Raw genomic sequence first — 25,465 nt, 5'->3', positions numbered from 1 at the left:
ATATTTGATTGAGTGTCTTCAAGGGCAGGGGTTTGAGGTGGGGGTCGGGTTCTTAGTTCTAGGACAGAAAAAGAGCACTATAAACCTTATGTAGTCACATAAGGAATCACAACTGCACCGTTACAACCAGGTTTCGTGCTCCATTTTTTCACGTGGCAAACGTTAGCATCCTTTTTTATAGTCTTGTTCAATTTTTTAGCTTAAATATTTTAAGCTTCATCATACTATGCAATGTGACATTTTTCACATTGGTTTGAAGGGTGAATGATTTGTATGCATTTTTTTTTTTTTTATTCATTTCGATACTCTAAATGTTTTCTGTAAAGACCAAAGTGTAACCCTAGGGCTGCTTCAGGCCACTCAGTTATAAACACATGTACGATGGTTGTGCATTCCAGAGGTACTCAATATGGCATCATCAATATGGTGGTGCTGGCAGGCAGAGTATAATAAGGGTATTTATCTTGGTTTATCATGTGGGCGTTCAGTACTTAATGGCGAGGGCTATGGGGCTTGTAGCTCAAACAATGAACATAAATATGAACCTCTCAAGGTGAAATGTTGATTGCTAGGAAATGACCCGTTACTACATAAAGCCCATTTGTTGTGTCATATTTGCATTTCACAGTATACCCCACTACTTCAAGGGATCAATATTGAGTCACTACAGTGGATATAAGTTTTTATCATAGGTGAAATATGGTTTTGATAACCTTGTCCTCCTTATAATATAGTACAGAGGTGGTGTCGGCACAGCTGTAGTTATGGTTACGGTCAAGATTTTTATTGGGAAGGTATTTTTTAAAATATCTTTGGTATTGTTCAACGAATCTGGACAACACTTTCCCAAAATTAAGTAATCCTCCTTAGGTTCTTAATTGCAAATTTTGTGCGTAACTATCTAGTGGGGTCCAGAAAGATGGGCGGGTGGGTTCCAAAAAGTGGCAATTTCCCCTTTGACTCCCAAGGATTCTTTGCTCCTCCATCCATCAAAAACTGCTGAGCGGAATTACACCAAACTTGACATGTAACTTATAGTATGCTATAAATATGTTCAGTATATTTAAAAAAAAAAAAAAAAAGTAAAAAAAAAGTGTTCCATCTGTACATGAAGAGGTTAAATTTTAGCACAATCCAGACTGTTAATTGACAGATCCTCTTCAGATTTGTGATTTCAGGGAATCTGCACTCGGGTTGACTGACCCTCTCAGAAAATATTTTTTTGAGGGCTCAATTACCCAAAACGGTGCACTTTGCGCCTTGATGGAAAAAAAAAGGAAAAAGGGAATAAGGGACATTCCGTGATCCTCTGACCACACGTGGTGTTAGTAGGGATGGCAACGTTAAATATTAAAAGAATATATTTTTATTGATGGATATATAATTCTTTTGCCGATTCACATATCCTGGCCCCTCCCTGGGCCTTCCAGACTCTGCTGGGGCCTCAGCATAGCGCATCAGCACTTAATGAAAAATAAGAATTCAGTGAAATACAACTGCTCTTGGCCACCAACCACATGTGGTAATTGGTCGCACGCAGGGAGGTGGGAGCAAGGCATGGGCACAAGTCCGAAGACCATTAAATTGCTTGGTTTGGGGTGGGTGTGGCAGCAGGCAGGCCATGTGCGCAGCAGAGATTGGCTATCGGCGTCCAACCCCCTCTGTACACAGCTGAAGGCCAGAGCATGTGGATGTTGGCTATGAATAGGATGATAGGCACAAGAAATGGTTTCGTGTGGTATATGAGAAATAGCTTAAATTCACTGGTAAAAAACGTATTTTAATGTAAAGTTATGCTTAGATTTTATTAAAATACCTCACCCTACATTTAATACACTGGAAATAACAGTTAAAGTTTAGTTTTGGTCAACAAGCAAAACCTAAAAAAACACAGAAATTCACCAGCTATGGTTAGTTAAACACTGCTTATGCCCTCATATGTTATCGCTGACAACATGTTAAATTACTTTATTGCTGACATCACTTAGAATGGTCAAATGACATACTTCCTGCACTTGGAAAAAGACTGTGAAGGCTCTGCAGTCCGCCTTCTTTGTGCACAGCTGAAGAACTTGGGCGCAAAGGATATGTGGTAGGGCCTTGCGGAATCCAACCTGTTACATACGATCCTTGCTATACAAAGCTGAAGGCTGTAGGAAGTGGAAGTTAGTCACTCCTAGAGGATATATATATATATATATATATATATATATATATATATATATATATATATATATATATATATATATATATATATAAATAATTTTTTTTTTTTAAACAAAGACTAAAGAGACATAGGTGAAAATGTCAGTTAAAACATATTTTAGCTCACACTACCATGTATTGTGTTGTTGGCTGAGATAAGGGGGGTTGGGGGGGCTGCCCTAAAATGCTTTTTTCCCTATGTAGTTTCCCATTGGAATTTTAGGAAGCTTTTTCGAATAAATGGCTGAACAGAATTACACCAAATTTGGAATAAAAAAATGGATCAATACTCAGAAAGTGTGCTTTCTATGGTTTGGTGTAAATCTGTTCAGCCGATTTTGAGAAATTAAGGTTCAAAAGTTGGTGATATCTGGATGGGACCGAACAATTTGACAGGCTGCAACATCAACATATATGTTGTGGCCATCACTTTGAGTACTCCGCGACCTATACCGGTGTTCTGTGTATATATAAAACAAAAAAGGTACAATGGTAGCAGGGTAGGGCACCCGAACCTCTGGGCCTTTTTTGGGGGGTGGGGGGGGCGGGCATCAGATGTGTTTGAGCCAAGCCCCGCATCCAGGCACCAGTGTCCAACTGCCCATGCTCATAAGGCATGCTCAGTGAGGGACTTGGGTAAATACGATTTTAAAAATCCCAGCACTGCAGTGAAAAAAACAAAGGTTAAAATAACGTTATAGTTCAGCCTTATAATAATATAACAAAAATACATGCTGAAATTCTCCAGTTATAGTTTACTGAACTGACTATAACTTGCACTCTTGCCTTTCACTGCTTATGTCCTCAAATAACAAGTCACTCACGATCTGTTCAATTACGTCACTGATGACATAATTGATGACATCACTAAGCACTTTATCCAACCTACTGCTGGTCCCATGTACAGTTTCAGCATTTCCTATATGAAAGTAAATAGTAATTTTTGCAGAATCACTCAAAACATAAATTACTCTTCAGATGCACAATCCCCCTCAGATGGTCCAAGTTCCTTCTATTCGCAGGCTTCGCCCTTTACCGAAACCTGTGTGGATAGCTGACCTCATTTGAGCAATTAACCAGACATGGGTACAATCCCCTCCTGCACACAGTCTTCATGCTGTGAACAAATCTTCACGGAGATTCCACCCCCCTGACACCCAAGCCCCATTAGGTTGCCAAGCCCCTACTTTGCACTTTATCGTCCCATTCCCGGATAACTGATTTCTCATGGTTAAAGAACCTCATATGGGTAGGAACGTACCTACTGCAAACAGCCTTTGCCCGATGCAGAATCCCTCCACAGAGAGCCCACCCACTTTAGAAACCGAAGGCTCCTTAGGTGGTGAGGACAGTACTACACAGAGCCTTCACCCTATGCAGAGCACTTTGCACACCCAGGCTTCACTGTCCACAAGACTTCTGTTATCTGCAAATACCTGATGCATCCAGTCTTCACTTCTATTCACAACTCCTCATGCTGAACCCACTATCTCTGGATGCACAAGGCTGCTTAGGTGAATAAGCACTTACTAGGTACAACCACCTCCCTGCAGCAAAGCTTTTACAGATAGCCAACCTCTTGTGAGCAATCAACGAAACACAAGTTGATAAGTCTCTGCTCTGCGTGGTTTACCCTGTGCAGAATCATTCACGAAGAGCTTACTCTCTTCACACACCAAAGCCCCTTTAGAAGGACATGTATGTTGCAAAAACGTACACTCATTAGCAGTAAAGAGGCTATAGAAAATTACATCTTGAGGTACCTAGCTAAATACCTTCCAGCATGCTAAGCGTATACCAATCTGTCACGCTCATTGGATGATGTCATACATTATGTCATGAGTGATGTAATATATGAACTCATAAGCAGTTAGCTCAGTAAATTGTTTTAAAACAATGGTTTTTATATTATTACATGGCCTAACGATAACGTCACCTTAGCCTTTAGTTTTTCTGTAAATATACACGTTACTTTATCTATCTATCTATCAGTATTAGAGAATAAGGGGGGACATTGGCAGGGTTACACCGTTAAATGAGAAAGACGCACAATCAAAGGGGTTATTTATCCCCTGAAAGGGAATAAAATATAACCCCATAAAATAAAATAAAACACTATATATGCACAGATTGCAAAAAAAGGATAGGGAAAGTAAAGGTTCAAAAATATAGAAATATATGCATAAAAATAATTAAAACTTTAGTAAGTCGGTATGTGATGAACTCGTGATGTAGCTATTGAGATGTAATGACTCCTGGTGTACAATCCATGACACATCATGCACCCTTGATCCCTCATGCATTCTTGTTATTTCTTGACTTCTGATTACATCGAGTTTCCTACTACAGTATACTAGTAGTGGGGCATCTTGTTTCCAGGAGACTCTCGGAACACTGCCCCTTAACTTGCTAACCACGCAGTAGATCGTCGTGTATGTACGTTGCCAGTAGCCAAGGTCTTATGAAGTACTCCTTGCTACAGTCGCATGTTAATATTTAATACTTCATCTTTTTCCTGTTTTCGAATTTTTCTGTCTGCGGACTATCTCTGTGCAATAAAGATAGTTCGATCATAAGATATTTCCTTGTGCAGTCCAGTGTCCTTTTGAAAACAAGCAAGGGCTGCATGCTCTAGATCAGCTCTTGCCAAGCCCTCGGGCAACAGCTGTGCTTACATTGAGTGAAATGCAGCCGTGGGCTTAGTTTCTCCTTTCTGAGAAGAGGTGGCCGATTTTCAACAGAAAGAAGTGAATTTGTCCTTATTTGGTAACTGGGTAACTGTTTTAACGTAACCTTGTTGAAGGTACATGTCACTTTGCATGAATCCAATTCGCAATCACTGACAAACTACATTTCTTCTGACTGGAACATTAACCTGCACAGGATTACTCTGGCACTAACTTTGAAACTGTCGTAGCTCGTCGAATACAGTGCCTTTTCTGTACTACAGTACAAAAGTCCACAATGTGAATTTCTTCTGACACTGAATCTTGAATGTAAAAAATGTAATACTCAAAATTATAGAGAGGGAATGTCTAAACACTTTTTCTCTCCTTGACATAGAAATTAAGAATTAAGGTTGAGACGATTTTCAAAAGAGAAAGGGATTTTTTCATGTCTAACGTATTATTTAAAATACTGTCTGCATATATAAAAATTCTCTGTGAGGGTCACTTTCTGCACACAGAAAGGTACTCTCTAATAGCAGTCATTTTTATGGGCGAGCACAAAGTGCTCCGTCCATTCTGTAATCTCTCTTTGGACTTGAAACCACGCCCATGCCACGTCAGTCACTTAGATTGGTTCGTGGGCTTGCCTTTTAAAATCAGCTTGCTTTCATTTGTGAAAGGCATATATACGTCATGCCTTTTCCGGTGTTTAGCCCACCTACACAGCACCGGTAAAGTACCAAAAACATACAAGGCTCGATGTTTTCAGCCTGGACTCCGGACTACTTTATCTGTTTATTTTCCACGCAGCGTGATCGTGCTGCATTTTACATAGCGTGATCGCGCTGCGTTTTTTTTTGCTTTACAACGCTACAAATGCAAGACCTGTTGCATTGAAAATGCTTGTTATCTGTAAGTGTTCGTAAACACTCACACTCTGCCAGGCGGTTTGCTGCTATCCCTAGCTCATCCCATTTCTGACTGAGCTCTCCATTTGACTGTGGGCAGAAGCCCCACTCATTGTCAATACACTTGCATGACACATTAACCCAACCTGGAAAATCAGGCATGCATATCACCCACAGTTCTTCCGACAGACCCAAATGCCACACATAGTTCGCAGCTTGTCTGTTTGTCAGTGTAAATATATGAATTGCATATCCAATTCAGTTATTTCCATAGTGGTGAAAGTGTGGGTATATTAGGACAACAAACTGGTAGCACATGACATCATTGTAGTGTTAGCAGTCCCAAACAGCTACTAAATGTCAGAAGGTGCATGGCCATATTGAGTGAGATGGGTGGTCCAAAGCACTCTCCTACTATAGGAGAGAAGGTGACTGGGATTGTGGACTTTACTAATACACAGTTTGTTAGCAGTATCTGATTCAATTAGCAGTTGTTATCTGTTCATTATTATCCCGACTTTAGGCAGTTAAGTCCAGATGTGGAGTGGATAATACTGAGGTCTTTCAATCAAGAAATTAAGAGGTAGCCCTCATTCTCAAACCACTTGAAGCCTATACATGCAGGTATTTGGGAGAATTGTTTCACGCCTTCCTCAGTTAAAAGACTACAAGAAAAGACTACACTAATTTTTTCATTTCAAGACTCGTTATTTAATTTTGTGTGTAATGTAACACTTTATAGACCTAGTTATGTTACCAGATTAAGTATGCCATTGTCGGACCTGGGGGTAACATAGGTCCAACCTATAGGTAACATTTCAAGTTTTTTGAGGCTGCTGCCACTATCACACCCTATCAGACGTATCTTCCTTTTAATTTTCGTTTTTTAAAGTAATATCTTTGGTTTCTGTAGCATGTATCAGAACCCTTTTCAGAGGGCCACAGGGCACGCAGGAGCTACTGGGCACAACCATTGTGGTTGAGTCCTTTATTCTCCTGATGTCCCAGGGTCCACCTAATAAGGATCCTGCTCGTCTGGGACAAATACCGTTTCTGCCCTTGACTCTTAGTGGTGAGCTGTGAACACGCAGTCAAGGGCATCCTCGGGAGGGAAGTGTAGTTACAGGTTAGTGAAAATGACATGTAACTCGAAGTGCACTCAACATTGTCAGTAAATCAATGTCCAGTCAAATACTTGCTTTTAAGTATAAAAAAAAGTATTTTATTTCTAACTCTACGCGTTAAAAGAAATAACATTCGTAAGCAAGTGCACAGTCTCCTTGAGGTTGGGGCTCTAGTATTTATCTGGCAAATCCCTGTTCAACCCTCCTCCTTGCAATGTATTCGGGGTTATTCCCCATTCACCGATGTCTGCATCTAGGGAATGCTCACTAGCAGACCTTTTGCAAGCGTCCCCTTTGACGCTTTATGAAATAGTCAAAAGCGTCCATGGTGTGGCAGCGTCCCCTTTGACGCTTTATGAAATAGTCAAAAGCATCCATGGTGTGACAGCACCTTCAGCAGCGAGTCCCTTGGGGCCTCATGGGCCCATTTCAAATATTACCTGCTTCAGCAGCACTGGTATTCAGCGGGTGCCCCAACCACAGGCACTCACAGCTCTGGTTCTGTTCTGAGGAGTTGGGCTGCTCACTGTATATGTACAGACGCAGGCTGTCTTTCCTGAGGTGCGCTGCCAACCTCAGCAGTGATTGGAGGTGCTCCCTGCTTCTTTCGACATGATAACTTCAGTTTCCCTTCACAAGGGGAGGGAAGTTCATATCCTTGCTGCCGACTGGAGTCCAGCAATGGAGTGAAGGGGTTGGTCAGGAGACAGTTCCCCGTGGCAGGTCGCAGCTTCAATTTTCCCATGCAATCGGATCTTCGCCAAAACTCAGTATCGGCTGCCCCACCTGGCTTACATGGTTGCCACAGTACTTCTCCAGTGTGATGGCTGATACCATGGCAGCCCCTTCTGGCAGACGGGATTGTTGTCAATGTGCACACAGTCACTTCTTTGGGGAGCCCTCTGGCATATGGGGTCACCGCAACAAGGCAGTATGGGCGTGGTGGTCCCCTTATGGCACTTGGTGCATGGCATATGGGGTGGTCACTGAATCACACGGGCAACAGTCTGAATGGTGCACAGCTGCCTCCTCACACCTTGCACTGGGATCCTCTCAATAGGGCTTCCTACTGGACCTCGCTCCCTCTAGCTCTCTCCTCTTCCTCCCAGGGCACACTGGTCTTGACAAGCAGGTATGCACTGGTGCTCCAGTCTCCAGAGCAGGTGGCCTTGGTTTTCGCTGGTGATGTACCTGTAACAGGGTAGCTGAACAATCACAGCGTAGACAATATGGAAGTCTGAGATGTTTATTGAAAACACCTGTGTAGGGGTTTGTTGTTAATTTGAAATTAAAAACTGGAAATACAAAAGAGTTGTGTATACTGCAGTGTGGAGTTACATCACTCCTCTTTTCCCTTCTTGGGCCCTGACATTTTAGGGCCATTAGTCTCTCCACTTCTACTCCCCCCTTCGGTGGAAGCGGACACTGGCAACAAAAAGAGGTCTTTTATCTATCTGGGATATCATGCTATTCCCTGCCACCATTCACCAGTGAAGTGTGCCTTTTTAATGTGTGTGACATAGACATCCATTTCCAATGTTCCCCATGAACGTAGTTTGTGATCTCTGGGCCCTCACCTGGACACTGTGTATCACAAGATTCTCACTCATCACTGAGGTCCCCTTATCCTAACTTCACAAACATGCAATATGTCACTTGCCTTGGGCTACGATTCGCCTCTGGAGCCATAGTATTGTTAACCTCCGCGTCCTCTCTTGGGGTCTCTGGGTGGGAACAGGCATGTAGTCGGTAGGGGACCCTTGCTGTCTTCATGGTTACTCACCCCAACATCTTCTTGAGGGCAGCCGTCCAAACCTTTTTCTTCCTCGCCGCTTGAACTCCTTCGTAGGTGTCAGGCTCCCAATCCTCCACCAGGCTCTTTCACACACCTTTCAGTGTCCTGTTCATTCACAGCGTCTTCACTTGGGTCGACCTCTCCTTCCGTCCCGTTGTCCCCCCCCTCCCCTGAATTTGCACTCACTGTGCATACACTGCACACATATTGTCCAGTACTGTCAGCTCCACAAATTGTGCTATCCCAAGTGCACATACATCCAGCACACAATCACTCTGAGCTCACTGCTCAGTGATGAACCCTTTTCATTATTGTGGTGTGGTGTGCTATTTAGAATTACACACACACATGCACTGCCAGCACACACATACTCACTATGCGCTGCACAATACTTCACCCTTCATATGTTGTACTTCTTGCAAGCACACATTCACCCAGTACATGCTTGCATTGCACACTCACTACTCAGCACTAGATCTTTCACATAACCCTGGTGGCAAACATACACCCAGTACAGGCATTAACCATGCTCGTACTGCACAGCTCTGCTCTATCCTTGTAATGTACCCTTAGTAGGCACACATACATCCTTTTGCTGCGCAGCACTCCACATCCAACTGATGTAGTCCAGGAGTGAGTTAAGCACACAACAGCAGAACTTTAACCCCTTCGCTGCCAGGCCTTTTTCCCTTCAGGTGCCAGGCCTTTTATGGCTATTTGGGGCAGTTCGCACTTAGGCCCTCATAACTTTTTGTCCACATAAGCTACCCATGCCAAATTTGTGTCCTTGTTTTCCAACATTCTAGATCAACAGCCCCAGAGTTTGTGGGTTCCCCTGAAGGAGAACAAGAAATTAGCCAAAATACAGCGAAAATTTCGTTTTTTAAATAAAATGTGAAAAAAGGACTGCAGAAGATGGCTTGTGGTTTTCTCCCTGAAAATGGCATCAACAAAGGGTTTGTGGTGCTAAAATCAGCATCGTTCCAGCTTTCAGGAACAGGCAGACTTAAATCAGAAAACCCCATTTTCAACACAATTTTGGCATTTTACTGGGACATAACCCATTTTGACTATTTGTTGTGCTTTCAGCTTCCTTCCAGTTAGTGACGGAAATGGGTGTGAAACCAATGCTGGATCCCAGAAAGCTAAACATTTCTGAAAAGTAGACATAATTCTGAATTCAGTAAGTATGTGGTCATTTGTTTATATCCTACAAGGTTTTCCTACAGAAAATAACAGCTGAAAGAAAGAAATATTGAAATTGAGGAGAAAAATAACTCCATTTTTCTCCACGTTTTACCCTATGACTTTTTCCTGCGATGTCAGATTTTTTTAAAGCTACATACCGTCACGTCTGCTGGACTCTTCTGGTTGCGGGGATATATAGGGCTTGTAGGTTCATCAAGAACCCTAGGTACCCAGAGCCAATAAATGAGCTGCAGCTTGCATTGGGTTTTCATTCTATACCAGGTATACAGCAATTCATTTGGTGAAATATAAAGATTGAAAAATAGGTATCAAGAAAAACTTTGTATTTCCAAAATGACCACAAGATAAAGTGTTGAGAAACAGTGGTTATTTGCACATCTCTGAATTCTGGGGGTCCCCATAATAGCATGTAAATTACAGGGTATTTCTCAAATAGACTTCTTTTTTACACAATGTCTTTTGGAAGGAAAAAATGTAGAGAAACACAAGGGGCAATAACACTTGTTCTGCTATTCTGTGTTCCCCCAAGTCTCCTGATAAAAATGGTACCCCACTTACGTGGTTAGGCCTAATGCCCACGACAGGAAACACAACATGGACACATCACATTTTCCCAAAGAAAACTGATGTGTTTTTTGGAAAGTGCCTAGTTGCGGATTTTGGCCTCTAGCTCAGCCGGCACCTAGGAAAACCTACCAAACCTGTGCATTTTTTAAAACTAGACACGTAGGGGAATCCAAGATGGGGTGACTTGTGGGGCTCTCGCCAGGTTCTGTTATCGAGGATCATTTGCAAACCTTAAAATGTGGCCAAAAAAAAACTTTTTACTCACATTTCGGTGACAGAAAGTTCTGGAATCTGAGAGGAGCCACAAATTTCCTTCCACACAGCGTTCCCCCAAGTCTCCCGATAAAAATGGTACCTCACTTGTGTGGGTAGGCCTAGTGTCCGTGCCAGGAAATGCCCCAAAACACAACATGGACACACAACATTTTCTCAAAGAAAACAGTTGTTTTTTGCAAAGTGCCAAGCTGTGGATTTTGGCCTCTAGCTCAGCTGGCACCTAGGGAAACCTACCAAACCTGTGCATTTTTTAAAACTAGACACCTAATGGAATCCAGGATGGGGTGACTTGTGGGGCTCTCACCAGTTTCTGTGACCCAGAATCCTTTGCAAACCTCAAACTTTGGCCAAAAAAAACACTTTTTCCTCATATTTTGGTGATGGAAAGTTCTGGAATCTGAGAGGTGCCACACATTTCCTTCCACCCAGCGTTTCTCCAAGTCTCCTGATAAAAATGGTACCTCACTTGTGTGGGTAGGCCTAGTGCCCGTGAAAGGAAATGCCCCAAAACACTATGTGGGCACATCAAAATGATCAAATATTAAACTACCTGTTTTTGCGGGGATAGGGATCTGCGTTTTTGGTCCTGGGCTCAGCAGCCATATAGGGAAACCTACCAAACCCAAACATTTCTGAAAACTAGACACCCAAGGGAATCCAGGGAGGTGTGACCTGCGTGGATTCCCCGATCTTTTCTTACCCAGAATCCTCTACAAACCTCAAATTTAGGTTAAAAAAAAAATCACATTTCTGTGTGGCATCACCGCACCAGGTCAAATTTCCTACCACCCAACGTTCCCCTCAGTCTCCCGGTAAAAATGATACCTCACTTGTGTAGGTGGGCCAAGTGCCTGTGACAGGGAAGAGCCAAAAACATGTCGCAATTGAGGGGGAACCAACGCGGGTCCAAAAGGGCAGTTTGAACAAAAAAAAAAAAGTGCAGATTAATTTTGATCGATGTAGATGAGACAATGCTGGGTGGTAGGAATTTTGTGGATTCCTGCAGATTCCGGAAGGTTCCATCACAATATGTGTGATTTACAGCAAAGTTGGAGGTTTGTAGGGCATTGTGGGTAGGAAAATGGTGCGGGTGCATGCGAAGCTCACGACCCTGGTATCACCCAGATGTTTAGTTTTCAGATGTGTCTAGGTCTTGTGGATTTTTCAACATGGCAGCGTTCCAAAGTCCAATAAGTGCAGCCCTAACCATTCCAAGTGGGTCGATTCTGAGAGTTAGCCAAGCTCTCATGGCCCAAATGTAAAACCAAAACCCAAAATAATCAAATGTCCTCTTGCTTGCCGTGGGATAAGATGTTTTAGTGTGCGGGGGAGAACTGAAAGACTGTTACCCTCTTCAGTTGGGGTGGGGGCATAACCAGGCCCATACTGGTTAGCAGCCACCACCCTATTATTATTTTTTTTTTTTTTTTTTTTTTTAATTCCCTGGCATCTAGTAGACTTTCTGCCCCCACAGATGTGGATCAGGGATAATTGCCCCATCTGCCCACTGGTGGGCAGAATAACTTTGGCCCCATTTATTTTGGGTGGAAGTATGGCCATACCCCCACCATCTTATTTTGAAAAAAAAAAAATCTTCCCTTGTCTCTGGTGGGCTGTATGCCCCCCTTGGGGGCAGATGGGCCTTCCCAAAATAGGCCAATCTTCCCCCGAGGAGGCAGATATGACCAACAGTATTGTGCCCCCATGGGGAGCGACCCTTGCCCAAGGGGCTGCACCCCCCCAAACAAAACACACACATACACACACACCAATACCTGGTTCCTAAGTGGTTTCTGCCCCGCAGATCAGCCTAATAGAAATAGGCCGATCTGCCCCCAAGGGAAGCAGAAATGTATTAAAATAACCCCCCCCACCCCCACCCCCCAGGGGAGCGACCATTGCCTAAGGGGTCACTCCCCTTTCGTGAAATTGGTGGAAAAAAAATCCCTGGGGCCTAGTGGTTTCTGCCCCCATCAGCCTAATAAAAATAGGCCGATCTGCCCCCAAGGGGCAGGAATGGCCTAAAGACAATTTGCACCTCAGGGGAGCGTCCCTTGCCTAAGGGGTCGCTTCCAGATATAAAATAAACAACAACAACAAAAAGTCCCTGGTGTCTAGGGTTTTCTGCCCCTCCCCCCCCCCCCCCAGGGAGAACAGAAAAGGCCTAAAAATAGTTTGCCCCCCTGGGGAGCGGCCCTTGCCCGAGGGGCCGCTCCCCTTATGTATAAATAAAAATAAAAAACAAAACTCCCTGGTGTCTAGTGGTTTCTGCCCTCCTTGGGGGCAGATTGGCCTAATAAAAGTAGGCCGATCTGCGCAGAAATGGCCTAAAAGTAAATTTGCCCCCAAGGGAGCGACCCTTGCTTAAGGGGTCGCTCCCCACATATATAAAAAAAAAAAAGAAACTAAAAAATTAGGCCGATCTGTCCCCTGGGGGCAGATCGGCCTAATTATAATAGGCTGATCAGCCCCCAGGGGTGGCAGAAATGGCCTGAAAAAATAAATTGCCCCTGTAAGGAGCGGCCCTTGCTCAAGGGGCCTCTCCCCTTATTCTGTAACAACAGCAAAAAAAACTCCCTGGTGTCTAGTGGGCATTTCTGCTGCCCGATCGCATTGCGATCGGGCAGTAGGAATGAGGGAAGAGACATGAAAGGAAAGGCCTTTCCTTTCCTTTGATGCCTCTCTCTGCCCCTCCACGTGATCGGAGGAGAAATGCTTTTGCATTTCTCCTCCGATCTTCGCTGGAAGCTGAGCTTCCAGCGCGGAGGGGTAAGCCTCTGATGAGGTCAGCGCGCGATTGCGTGCTGACGTCATCAGATGCCACAAGGAGGGTTTGGAGGGGTGGGGGTGAAAGGGGAAGCGATTCCCCTTCCATCCCTGCCCAGGGGAAGGGGGTGCGAGGCCTCCGGGGGGAGCGCTGGTGCTTCCCCTGAGGGCCCCTTTCTATACATAACGGTTACGTCCAGAGCACCCAAGCGGTGCTGCTCAGGACGTAACGGAATAGGTGGGTGAACCTGCAGACCTCGATCCAGTGACACAGGTAAAATGCCTGTTCTCTAGTTATAATCACTACATGATAGGTTGCCACCACTGTGCTCATTCTGTTTAAATCTTGGTGAAAGCAATAGCCCTCCACTACTATACTATGAAGGTATCGCTTTCGGCATTCATCCTTGTCCAAAAGACTGCATGGTCTGTGTTTGCCTATGACAGCAAAAATCAGCATTAAGGATCCAGACACCAGTATTGTTGGACACTCGGGGCAGGAGTACACAACATTTACTATGCAGAGGACTTTTCCATCTTCATACATGGTTTTTGTAATGTTTCTTGCAAGGTGCTATCACAATCTAAGTGTATGCAGTCATACACCGGGTGCTGTGGCTTTTGTCTGTTGTCTTGGCCACACTCCACACTCTGTTTTCTTCCAGAGTAAAGGAAATAGACAAATGTAATCTGCCCTGGTACTCCTGGGTGACAAGAACCCCCTTCATTAGCCAGGGTCAGGGGTGTTAGTATCTGCCTGCGTCCTATTCAGTGGATGAGGAGGGGGCATTAGGGATTTTGAATTCCCTTTTCTTGCAAAAGTGTGGGATGTATTGGGTAGTGCCTCATATTGCCCTGTGTAAAGGGGTTGCAGTATAGTCTCAGGCCCTCCTGCTTTGTCCCAGGGCCGGGCTATACCCCCTTTCCCATCTTCATCACGGATCAGAGATTTCTGTGTGCTTCCTTGCATTGCTGAAGGGTATGCATATAGTAGGTGACCTTTCCTGCTGCCTTCCCCAAGGACAGAGGCCTGGGGAAAGGATTTAGGAGAATTAGACCAGTTTCTTCTGCCTTGCTTGAGAGTGAGGGGGTATTTAAATCTCTTCCCTTGTGCCTTGCCAAATGGCAGTGGCGTCAACTAAAGCCATCCTTGGTCGGCCTCCACATATGCTTTATTTTATACTAACACTGCCTTCAAGAAATTGACACCAGAGGAAATTTCATGGAGCTGTTTTGTCTTACTTTTTCTTAACAATGGAAGGCATTTTAAGAAAGCTTATGGGCTAAAAGCATGTGCTGCAAGGTAGTATGTGCATTCAGCTACACAAATGTTTATCATTGGTGTCATTACACGTATATCTGTGACATTCTAACGTAGCTCACAGATCCATGTATTCTAAGTTGTTAAAGAGCTTAACAAAATGAAAAATAATTTCAGATGGCAGTTTGACTCTTGTGAACCTGCAAAGTGGAATGCCAAGTGTGTCTTTCTTTGCCCTGATGGGTTGATACGTCTTGCAGCAACATGTGAGTAGAGGGGAATGTGGAGGAGTGGCCTGTTGAATGCTCCTGTTCGAAGCAAATACTTTTAGGTTTATCGGTGAAGCGAGATCCCACTTGGCCAATCATTCTCTGATCCTTCTTGAAAGGTTTGATGGGGGTTGTGGGCCAAATCTTTTTTCAGCAACTCCTCTTGTTCATTATAGCACAGTCTATTGGTATATCTGAATGGGCTAACTCTAAGGCTTTGATGATCCAAATAGTTAATTTCTTGTCAGAGAAAGCCTCTATTTATGGCCAGACTCCTTGTTTACAAGCCATGACCATTTGGGTCTCATCCACTGCAGCCCCCGTCCCCTGTAGCCTTTACGAATAAATGGTCCAATTAAATTTAGGAATCTACAAAAGATAAAGTTCTGGGCTAGATTAGATTAGAGCTCTTCATCATTGGTATCTGTCAAGATTTGTGATATTGGTTAGAACCCTAAGAGGTACCTCTTACAGTCCCAGTTGTCCACCTGTTTCAATCAAGATTATGAACAGAAATACCTTCTCTAGGAATCGGGAGAAAGCTGGAAACACTGGAGATACAAGTTCAGACTGTCCAATAGCAGCCTCGGATTATCACAGAGCTGCTCAGTAAACTTGAATGAACACAATCAAGTACAAAGGATTTGGCAAATATTTGGATGAAACATAGCTGAATGCACAACAGATGAGTCAGTGGCCTTCACAGCTTACCTCTCACTTGGCTCAGGAACACTAACTAGCCCAAATCCTACCAGGACACAGGCCCAGAGCTGAAAGGTGCAGAGGAAGGGTAGAGGCACTGTGGAGATGTGGAGTCCGGACGCCATTGGACGGACACCAGTAGGATCCCAAATGCTCAGAGAAGGAATTGGGAGCTTGAGGAGGTCTGGCCGTGAGGGGCCTGCACTCACACATCAACAAAAGAACTAGAGTTTTGTAAGGAATGAAGAATGATTTTGAGAACTGGAACCAGGAAGCAGTGGCGGCCGGCAGCTTTAGGAGGGAGGGGGGCGGGCGGGATACACACACAGACACACACACACACACTCATTCTTTCACACACAGACACGCATGCAGGCACGCACATCAATTAACAACACTCATACCATTCAAACATGCACGCACCAAACATTCATTTTAAAAGATCGCACACACTCATTCTTTCACACACACACACACACACACACACACACACACACACACACACACATCCATTAACAACACTCATAACACTCAAACATGCATGTGCGCACCAAACATTCAATTTAAAACATCACACACATACACACACACACTTACCTTCAGCCTCCAGGTCACAGGAGGTTTGGGACTGCTGCCTTCCCTGAGGTCAGCTAATGAGGGAAGGCAGCAGTCCCAGCCTCGTCACAGAGTGGGATGGGGTCAGTGAGACTGCTGACCCCACCCCACTCTGTGACGGAGTGTCACTGATTGACACTCGCACGGGGCACTTCAGGGCTTAAACCTGAAGCGCCCAAGTAGAGTGTCAGTTGGTGATGCTTTCCTCGTCACCCAGGGGAGGGCCTTGAGTCAACTTTGCTGAGCCGAGGAGGTCACGCCCATAGGAGCTGTGACCTCCTCAGCCCAGCAAAGTTCAGCTCAGGCAGCTAGGAGTGTGTGCAAATCGCGCGTCTCTGCTCCTGGCTGCCTGAGCTGAACATGGAGAGTGTCTGTCAGGCTGACCTTTCTTCAGCCTGACAGACACTCTTCATGAGGGGCAAAAGGTGGGGGGGGGGCGTGGCCCCTCCGCCCTAAAGGACGGGTTGCTACTGCCAGGAAGGAGGAAAACAACAAAATGTAGGGACACTAGTTCAGGTGTTTAACTGGTACAGTAGCATAAATAAAAGTGCACATTGAGAGGTACCTACCCAGTACCTGTGAGAGTCTTATATACTAGCATTGTCCTATCTGCAATTTCTGCTAACCCAGAAGTGTAACAACACTATCTCTTATGTTCCTTTCCATGTCCCTGTCTTCCACAATTTATATCTCTAAGCTCCTGTTAGCCTATACAGTGCTCCACATACTGGGTACCGATCAGTTTGCACTACAACTCATGCTCCTGTTTTTTGTCGCTCCCTGGTATACCGGACATTTGTTATTATACAGACATGCATAGAACCTGCCCTCTTCCCTGTTGAGACATGGTCTCAGATGATGGACTGCCTGTGCTCCAACAACTGAAGGTTGTACGGTTGATAAATGTAGTTGTGGCGCAGTACTATTCAAAGACCACGCACAGACCAGTATCGTAGCTGCCACACTCGGAACTGCGTCACCACAGTTCCGTCCTTTATTTATAACTTAGTGCTCAGTGCCCCTCCCGGACACGTTGAGCACGCTACTGAAACACGGAGAGCCCGCGTGGCTCTCCGTTCACTCTTTACATCCCTCCCATGTTTTGCTCCACATGGAAGGGGACAAACAAAATGAACTTAAACAAATAACGAAAACATTTCCATTCGAAACACCCCTCAATATAAAATTAAATGAATAAACACACCGAATTAATAACTGAGAACACTACAAACTTGGTTCTTAGCACCCTAACCCTTCATGTCACTCACAAGGTCCAAATTAGATGGCGGGAGGTCATTGCACCTTGTTCAACAAGCAAAGTCTCTCAGCTGACTATTCGGCACAGGATTAGGGCGTAAGTTATACCTCGCACTTCTGGTGCTACCACTCCCGTGTTCAAGAGCACAACGAGATCTGGTTTGCTCGATCCTTGTTGGCTCTGTAGCATCCTTCCTTTCCTCAGCCGGTAGTGGTAAATCATCAGAAAAGTCCTCTATCTCTCCTTCATCATTGGCCGACTCTTTCCGACCAGCCCTCTTAAAATGCGATACATTTCGTGTTACCCTTTGTCTCCCTTTTGCTGCAGTTATCATGGACCCTTTTATGCCAATTACTTTCCATACGTCCGGCTCAAACGGCGTTCGGAACTTTCCTCGTCGATGTTTCACGACCACTCGATCCCCTTCTTGGAACCCTCGATACTTCGCTCGCCGTCGGACACTCGCTCGTTGGTTGGTGGCTTCTCGCCGGTTCTGAGTGGCTTTCACGTCCAATGCAGGAGGTTTCCATTTAGAACCGGAAGGAATACAATCACGTGGAGACACTTTGAACATCAAAGAGGAGGGAGCACAGCCAGTGGTGCTATGAGGCGTTTGACGATATGCACTCAGGAATTGATACAGACATTGTTTACTATTTTCATTTTGTTCTACTCCAATCCTTAGAGCTCTGTTCAAAGTTCGCATGAACCTTTCCACGTCCCCGTTTGCCTGGGGCCAGTAAGGCATTATCTTACGATGACGAATTGCCAGACAGTCAAGGTAGGATCTAAACTCTTGACCTTGGAAAGGAGGACCATTATCAGTTTGGATTTCGTCAGGCAAACCAAACACAGCAAACGTCTTTTGTAGAACGGGTCGTACATTTTCAAACGCTGTTGACGCTATAACTTCTACCACTGGGAACTTGGTATATGAATCAATCAAAACAGCAGTCAGCCGGCCATCTGGGAAGCTCCCAAAGTCCATGCTCACTTTAGCCCATGGTTTCAGAGTGGCCGGTTCAGTTATTACTGGGCAGCTCGAAGGTTCTGTTGACGTGATAATGCAGGAATGACATTTCCCTACCATTTCATCAACCTGCGTATCCATACCTGGGAACCACACTTTCGCCCGTAGTCTTGCTTTGGTTTTAGCCGCCCCTTGGTGCCCTTGATGAGCCAGCTCGATCACCTTCGACCAGAGACATTGGGGAAGCACAATTCGCCTTCCTCTCAGAACCAACCCATCATTGTCAGTTGATAACTCATCCCGTACCTTCCAAATACTCTGCATAGCGACTCTTTGATCAGGGCCGGACATGTGGGTCTTCTCTAGAAAATATTTCCACCTTTTCTGACTTAATGCTTCCTTGACGTGACTCAACATTACATCTTCCTGGGTAGCGTTCACAATGTCAGTTACAAGAAGTGCATTAGGGCATGCCGACTGCACAACCATGCTAACAAAAAGTTCAGTGTTTTCTTCATCTTGTTCTTGATGATCATCAAACACCTTCGGAGGCGGGTGTCGAGACAGATAATCTGCAGGATTGTTCACACCAGGCCGATATACAACCGTGAACCTATACGGCTGAAGTAGAACAGCCCACCGTTCAATCCTCGGAGGTGCCAAACGTGGACTACCCGCAAACAAGGGAACCAACGGCTTGTGGTCAGTCACTACTTGAAACTCATGCCCATACAAATATAGGTGGAAATGGCGGCACGCCCAGCGAATGGCTAGAGCTTCACGCTCTATTTGCGCATACCGGGATTCAACTGTCGACAGCGCCCTACTAGCGTAGGCAACAGGGACCCACTCTTGATGCCTTTGTTCTTGTAAGAGCACAGCTCCAAGCCCAACGGGGCTCGCATCCACCACCACTTCAGTTTAACTCCCAGGGTTGAAATAAGCCATAGTCGCTTTATCCAGCAACGCATTTTTAATGTCCACAAATGCTTGTTGCGCATCCGGGGACCAGTCCCACCTGTGCTGCCCTTTTGTGAGTCGTCGAAGAGGTTCAGACATGGTGGCAAGTTGTGGTATAAACCTTCCGCAATACGTGGCCATCCCTAGAAAACTACGAACTTCCGTTGGATTTTGCGGAACAGCGGCTTGACGGATCGCTTCAGCTTTCCGTGGGTCCACTTGCAACCCATCTTTTGACAACACATATCCGAAAAATTCTACCGAGTTTTGATAGAAAGCACACTTCTTCTTATGAAGTGTTAGCCCTGCTTCCATCAATCGTTTCAACGTTGACCTTAAATGACGATGATGCTCTTCCCTCGTCTTGGAGTATATCAAGATATCATCGCTTAAGTTAATGACCCCGGGCAGTCCAGACAACGTTTCTCGAATCGCATTCTGAAATACTTCAGCGGCTGACGACACTCCAAAACTCAGTCTCTTGTACCTTCTTAGCCCCACATGTGTCGAGAAAGTAGTAATGTTCCTACTTTCAGGGTCCAACTCCAACTGATGATACCCTGCATTAAGATCTAACTTGGAGAACCATTGGGCCCCATTCAGATCCGCAATAATGTCATCCATAGTGGGGGTTATGTGCCTCTCTCTCTTGATGGCCTTGTTTGGCAGGCGCATGTCAACACATAGACGAATCGCTCCCGGCTGTTTCGGTTTCGGTGCGATCACCAACGGGGATACCCACGGCGTAGGCCCATCCACCTTTTCAATGACTCCTTGTTCTTCCAACGACCGCAACTCTTCCTCAACAACTGGCCGTAGATGAAAAGGCACCCGACGATGTCGTAGAGCCACAGGAATCACGGTGTGGTCTATGTGCAACTTGATGCGTTTTCCTTTCAAACGTCCTAGTCCCTCAAACAACTGTGAGAATTCATGGAGGAGGCGTTCCACTTGAGTGTCATATATTTGACGCACAAAGAATACCAGCTCTAACTCTTCAGCCGTGTGACACCCTAGCAATGTGCCGCGATCCCCGGCTACGACATAGAACTTTGCATCTGCTGATCTATCTCCACTGCTTACGGCCACTTCCACGATTCCTTTGAGGGGAAGTGGCTCTCTTCCCCCATAATTATATATTTTAGTAGCTGTTGACATAAGTGGCGGGGCAGGTACTAATTTTTTGAAAAGGGTTTCATCCATGACATTGACAGACGTTCCAGTGTCAATAAGTACAGAAACCCGCGTGCCATTGACGTAGACATCACTCATGGGCGGCGGCCTCTTTTTCCCTGGTTTTCCTCCCGTGAAAGATATAACAAAAATGTCCTCATCTTCATCTTCCTCAAACACTGGACCACTCGCTGTCGCCTGATCCCTCGCTTCCTCCGCACTTTTGGATACAGCTCTGACATTAGTTTCTCTTCCTTTCTGTTCACCTGGCTTGTTTCTCCTGGACCTGCACATTTTAGCAAAATGGTTCGGCTTACCACAGCGGTTACATGATTGCCCTTTTGCGGGACACCCAGCATTCGATCGATGTTCATAGCCACAACTTCCGCAGGCTCTCTTGCTAGGTTTAGCGGGGTTCAGCTTACGAGGTGTTGTCGGACGTGTCTGGACGGCATCTACTTGTTCCTCCTTGACTTGAACCACGTGAGTCGATGACGCTGCAGCCATTGACTGACCTCTCACTGCCGCCATGGCATCTGCTCGTACCGCTGATAATTCATGCGACCTCGCCAGAATCAGAATGTCATCAAGGGACATTCCCTGCTGCCGAAGGATAAGTTTCCTCAACGCATTCGACCGACATCCTTGAATGATCTGTGCTCGGATCTCTTCTTGTTGGTTGAGACCCGTGCACGAGCTTACCAGTTTTCTCAACCTGGCATAAAACATATCCATCGATTCTACCTCGGTCTGTTGCGCCTGTCTGAGCTTAAAACGTTCATAATCGGAGTTAAGTTGAGGATCAAAATGTCTATTCAAAGCAGTCACCGCTGCGTCAAAATCAGATCTATCCCCTGTATCAGGGAGAGAATCAAAAAGCTCCTGTAACTCATCTCCACCCATCAAAAGCATCACAGACCTGCGCACTGCTCCATCCGTCTCTCGGGTAGCACAAAAATAATTTTCTAAGCGATTTATCCACAGACGCCACCTTGGCGCAGCTGTGGCTGGATCAATCAGCTGGCTAAACGGTGGTAAAGAAGTAAGCGAGGAGTGAATACTATTATTTAGTTGTGCTGGAAGTTGAAGATTTCCTGGTGGTTGAGGAGGATTGGCATTATTAGCGTTGTCTTGTGGTGGGGCACTCATATTTGCACTGTCTCACTCTAGTGCTTTGCACAAGTTAAGATATCTCCTGCCCTTTTTCTGGTTTTTTTTTTCCTTTTGGCAGGTCTTCTACCTTTTTATTTTCCTTTTTTTTTTTTATTTTGTTTTTTTATATATACCTCCTCAGTTTTAGGGAGCACATGTGTCCGTTTTTTTTTCTCACTACTGTTCTTATTCAGAGTGTTTGCCCTCCTGGTCCATTAAATAACTCTGCCCTTTATTTAACCCTTCCCCAGCTTCGGGGAAGACACGTCGATTTTCAACGATTCCCCAGCCTCGGGGAAAGCGCTCCGTCGATTTTAGGACTTCCCCAGCCTCGGGGAAAACGCTCCTCTCTCGCCGCTTTTCCTCCGTCTGGAGACGCTCATAGAGCGAGCGCACAGCTGAAATTGACGAGCCTCGTCAATTTCAGCTGCTCTCCCGGCAGCAAGGACACGCCCTAGGGCAGGGCACTCTACGGAGCGATTCGCTCCCGTCCACGATCCTCTTCTGGGGGCGGAGCGGGGCAGGGCTCACCTTCCTGGATTTCCCCGATCGGGAAATCAGACGGCTAATGCGAGGCACACCAGGAGGCCACGGGCTTCGCTCCTCACCGGGTTGACACCGCGCCGCGTGGTTAACTGCTGCAGCAGCTGTCTGCACCATTCGTCCGGTACGTAGTTTTTTTTCTTTTATAACCTTATATATTCGGTACTTATTTCGCGATGACTCGTATCCCGCTCGTCGCCATTGTAGTTGTGGCGCAGTACTATTCAAAGACCACGCACAGACCAGTATCGTAGCTGCCACACTCGGAACTGCGTCACCACAGTTCCGTCCTTTATTTATAACTTAGTGCTCAGTGCCCCTCCCGGACACGTTGAGCACGCTACTGAAACACGGAGAGCCCGCGTGGCTCTCCGTTCACTCTTTACAATAAACAGAGAAAAAGTGCTGTGTGCTAGCTGTTAGTTTGGAAGAGAACGGAAGGAGGCTATTAGACGTGTCACAGGTGTAGCTGTAGTTGATGATAAAGCACATTTCAGTGTTTTCGAAGAAAACCTAGAGGGGAACGCATCTTCCAGTTGTAGAGTCATTAATGCCAGAGACACTCTCCTGGTCACATCACTCAATTGGAGTGCAAATGTCTGGACCCAATATTGCTCTGAGCATTTTAGAAGGTTTGATGGTTCTGGAGACCGGCAAAGGTTTGGGCCTGGCAAGTAATATACTATAGCTCTCAAGCAAACTCACTGATTTTGGTTCCAGTTTCGCTGAACACACCCAGAACCAGCAATATGCTACACAATTTAAAAATGTAACATTTATGCCCAGGTTGGCAGATTGGCTCAAAGTGTGCATTAAGTTATTGCATTGTGTTACAAATCGCTCCAGTTGCTGAACACCTTCTGCTGTTGTAAAGCGATTAACCCTTCTTAAATGGAGAAGCTTTTTAATATGTGTTTCTAAAATGTATAATTCTCAAATAGTCAACAGCGTTGGTTGGCCATTAGATTTTTCTCTAAATTTCATTTTACTAGCAGAGTGCTAAAAAGACAGTATTGGAATTTTGCTTTTTTGAGCACCGTGAAGCAGGAAGTTCAAAATCCCTCCTTGGTCTCATCAAGAGAACCCTGTTAGTTTAGGCATTCAGTGTGGAATGTTGCGTGCCTTTACTACCACGCTGTGACGTAATCCGCAATTGAACCAATTATCGCTAATCTCCCGTGTTTGTTTTCTTTATCCATTTTTAGCAGTGCACATATAAAGACGGTATTGTGCATGTTATTCAACTTAAGTGTTGTATATGTTTTTAACGGCCATACCATTTTTTTTTTCATTTTGCGGACAAAAGACAAATTAAATTAATTTTCTAAGTAGACGTTCCCTTTCAACCTACCGAAGTCTGTCATCCAGTGTCTTTAAAGCTCTGTTTCAAAATTAATTTTAAATTATTAATTTAATGATTAAATTTATTAGAATTATATAAATGCACTCCTAAACGGGCAGCTACAGAAATCAGACGAATTAGACAGGAGACATTTTTTAACTTTCATTTTACTTTATTTTGCAGTTTTCATTGTTAGTACTGCGGAGACATTAACTATAACTACATAACTAGTCACATTGACAGTGTTGCAGTAGGGTTGGGTATCAAGTCCAGTACAGTATGTTTCTGTGCCGTTTTCTTCTATTTCGTAATGTAATTTTGTGAAGCAGTTTTTTTATCTACAAGTAATCTATTTTTCTTCCATACGTATGTTTTTACCAAATGAAAAACAATGTCATTCTTCTTTCCTTAGCATTTTTATGTTTATTGTGCTCTTTAGTAAAAATCAAAATATTTCTTCTAATGTTCAGCTTTTTTCCTTTTCAGCAATGTCCTCTTACCTTTTCATCATTAAAACCGAGCTGCCTGCTGCAATTGCAGGCTTTTTAATAGGTGACCACACCGGGTAAGCATAACACTCTTAAATAAAGTAGTGAAACGCTGTAGGTATTGAAGTGGTTAATGCGGGTATCGTGTCGTCGCCTCTGATTTGTTGCAGGTATTTGTAAGTATTTAAAAACTGTTACTGCATTAGTTCTAATTGCTTGTCTCAGCTTAATTTTTGTAATTTCCCCCACAGGAGATCGAGCAATATTTGTTGTGGAATAAAAATAACAAATGTCATAAAGCAGCAGAAGACATGATTTAAAATGTGCTGTTTTAAATTGGGTGTGCTATTCCAGTCAGTGATCCCCGTCACAAAACAGAGCGGAAATACTTCAGAAGAACTGGATAAAAGTACACTACTCTTTTAAAGACGTCCAAATACACGTACACATATAGTGTATGATAGCACTTTATGGGCTGAGAGTTTGAATCATTTTAATAAAACCAACATTTTTCTGTCTGGTGGCAGCTGCTATTAGTACGACCCTTAACTTTGAGCGATTCACATATATATATATATATGTATGTATGTATGTGTGTGTATATATATATATATATATATAATTTTTTACTTGAGTACAAAAACATTGATGGCTCATATATCTCGATTTCAAAACTTTCATTAGATATGTACACTAAGGGGCTAAATTAGAGTTTGGTCTACTACAGCTTACTCCATCTTGGTATGGTTATTACAAGTATTACAGGGCAGCCTCTTATTAGTATGTATAATGCACTTGTAATAAGGCATACAGCACAGTCACTACATTTGTGACCGAGTAACCCATCCACCAAATTCCAAATCAGGCTCCAGGTTTGTGTCCAGATGTGCTGTGATATTTGATGTTTTCAGTGTTAGACCGCTCGAGCGTCTTTAATGGCTGTTGTACATTAGGGACGTTTTATGGCAGTTTCCCACCACCTCAAGACACACGACTGTAGTCAGAGTTTTAAAAAATGTGCTTTGGTTAAGCAGATGTTTTTCTGATAATTGTTTCTGCTGTCCAAAGGCATACGCAAAGGAAAATAAGATCTGTTATCACTTTGTAAACGTTGCCACTGATTATAAATAAAAAATGTAGAACAAGTCTGACTTTTGTGGCGACCAGCCCTATCGTTTTAGTATTTGAGGGGCTCTCGTGAAATGTAAGGCTT

The 25,465-nt window shown here is 44.4% G+C and overlaps 1 protein-coding gene across 2 annotated transcripts in view; it reads left to right on the top strand.

Moving 5' to 3' along the window:
- Positions 1–25,465, top strand: part of SLC38A6 (solute carrier family 38 member 6) — a 324,618-nt gene that overhangs the window by 146,014 nt on the left and 153,139 nt on the right. For both annotated transcript variants that reach the window (XM_069207408.1, XM_069207409.1), the window contains one exon: positions 24,251–24,329. In XM_069207408.1, the coding sequence (XP_069063509.1) occupies positions 24,251–24,329 (79 nt within the window). The remainder of the gene's footprint in view (positions 1–24,250; positions 24,330–25,465) is intronic.

The sequence above is a fragment of the Pleurodeles waltl genome, chromosome 9 (genome assembly GCF_031143425.1).
Source record: "Pleurodeles waltl isolate 20211129_DDA chromosome 9, aPleWal1.hap1.20221129, whole genome shotgun sequence".
NCBI lineage: Eukaryota > Metazoa > Chordata > Amphibia > Caudata > Salamandridae > Pleurodeles > Pleurodeles waltl.
This window is presented reverse-complemented; position numbering and strand designations above follow the sequence as displayed.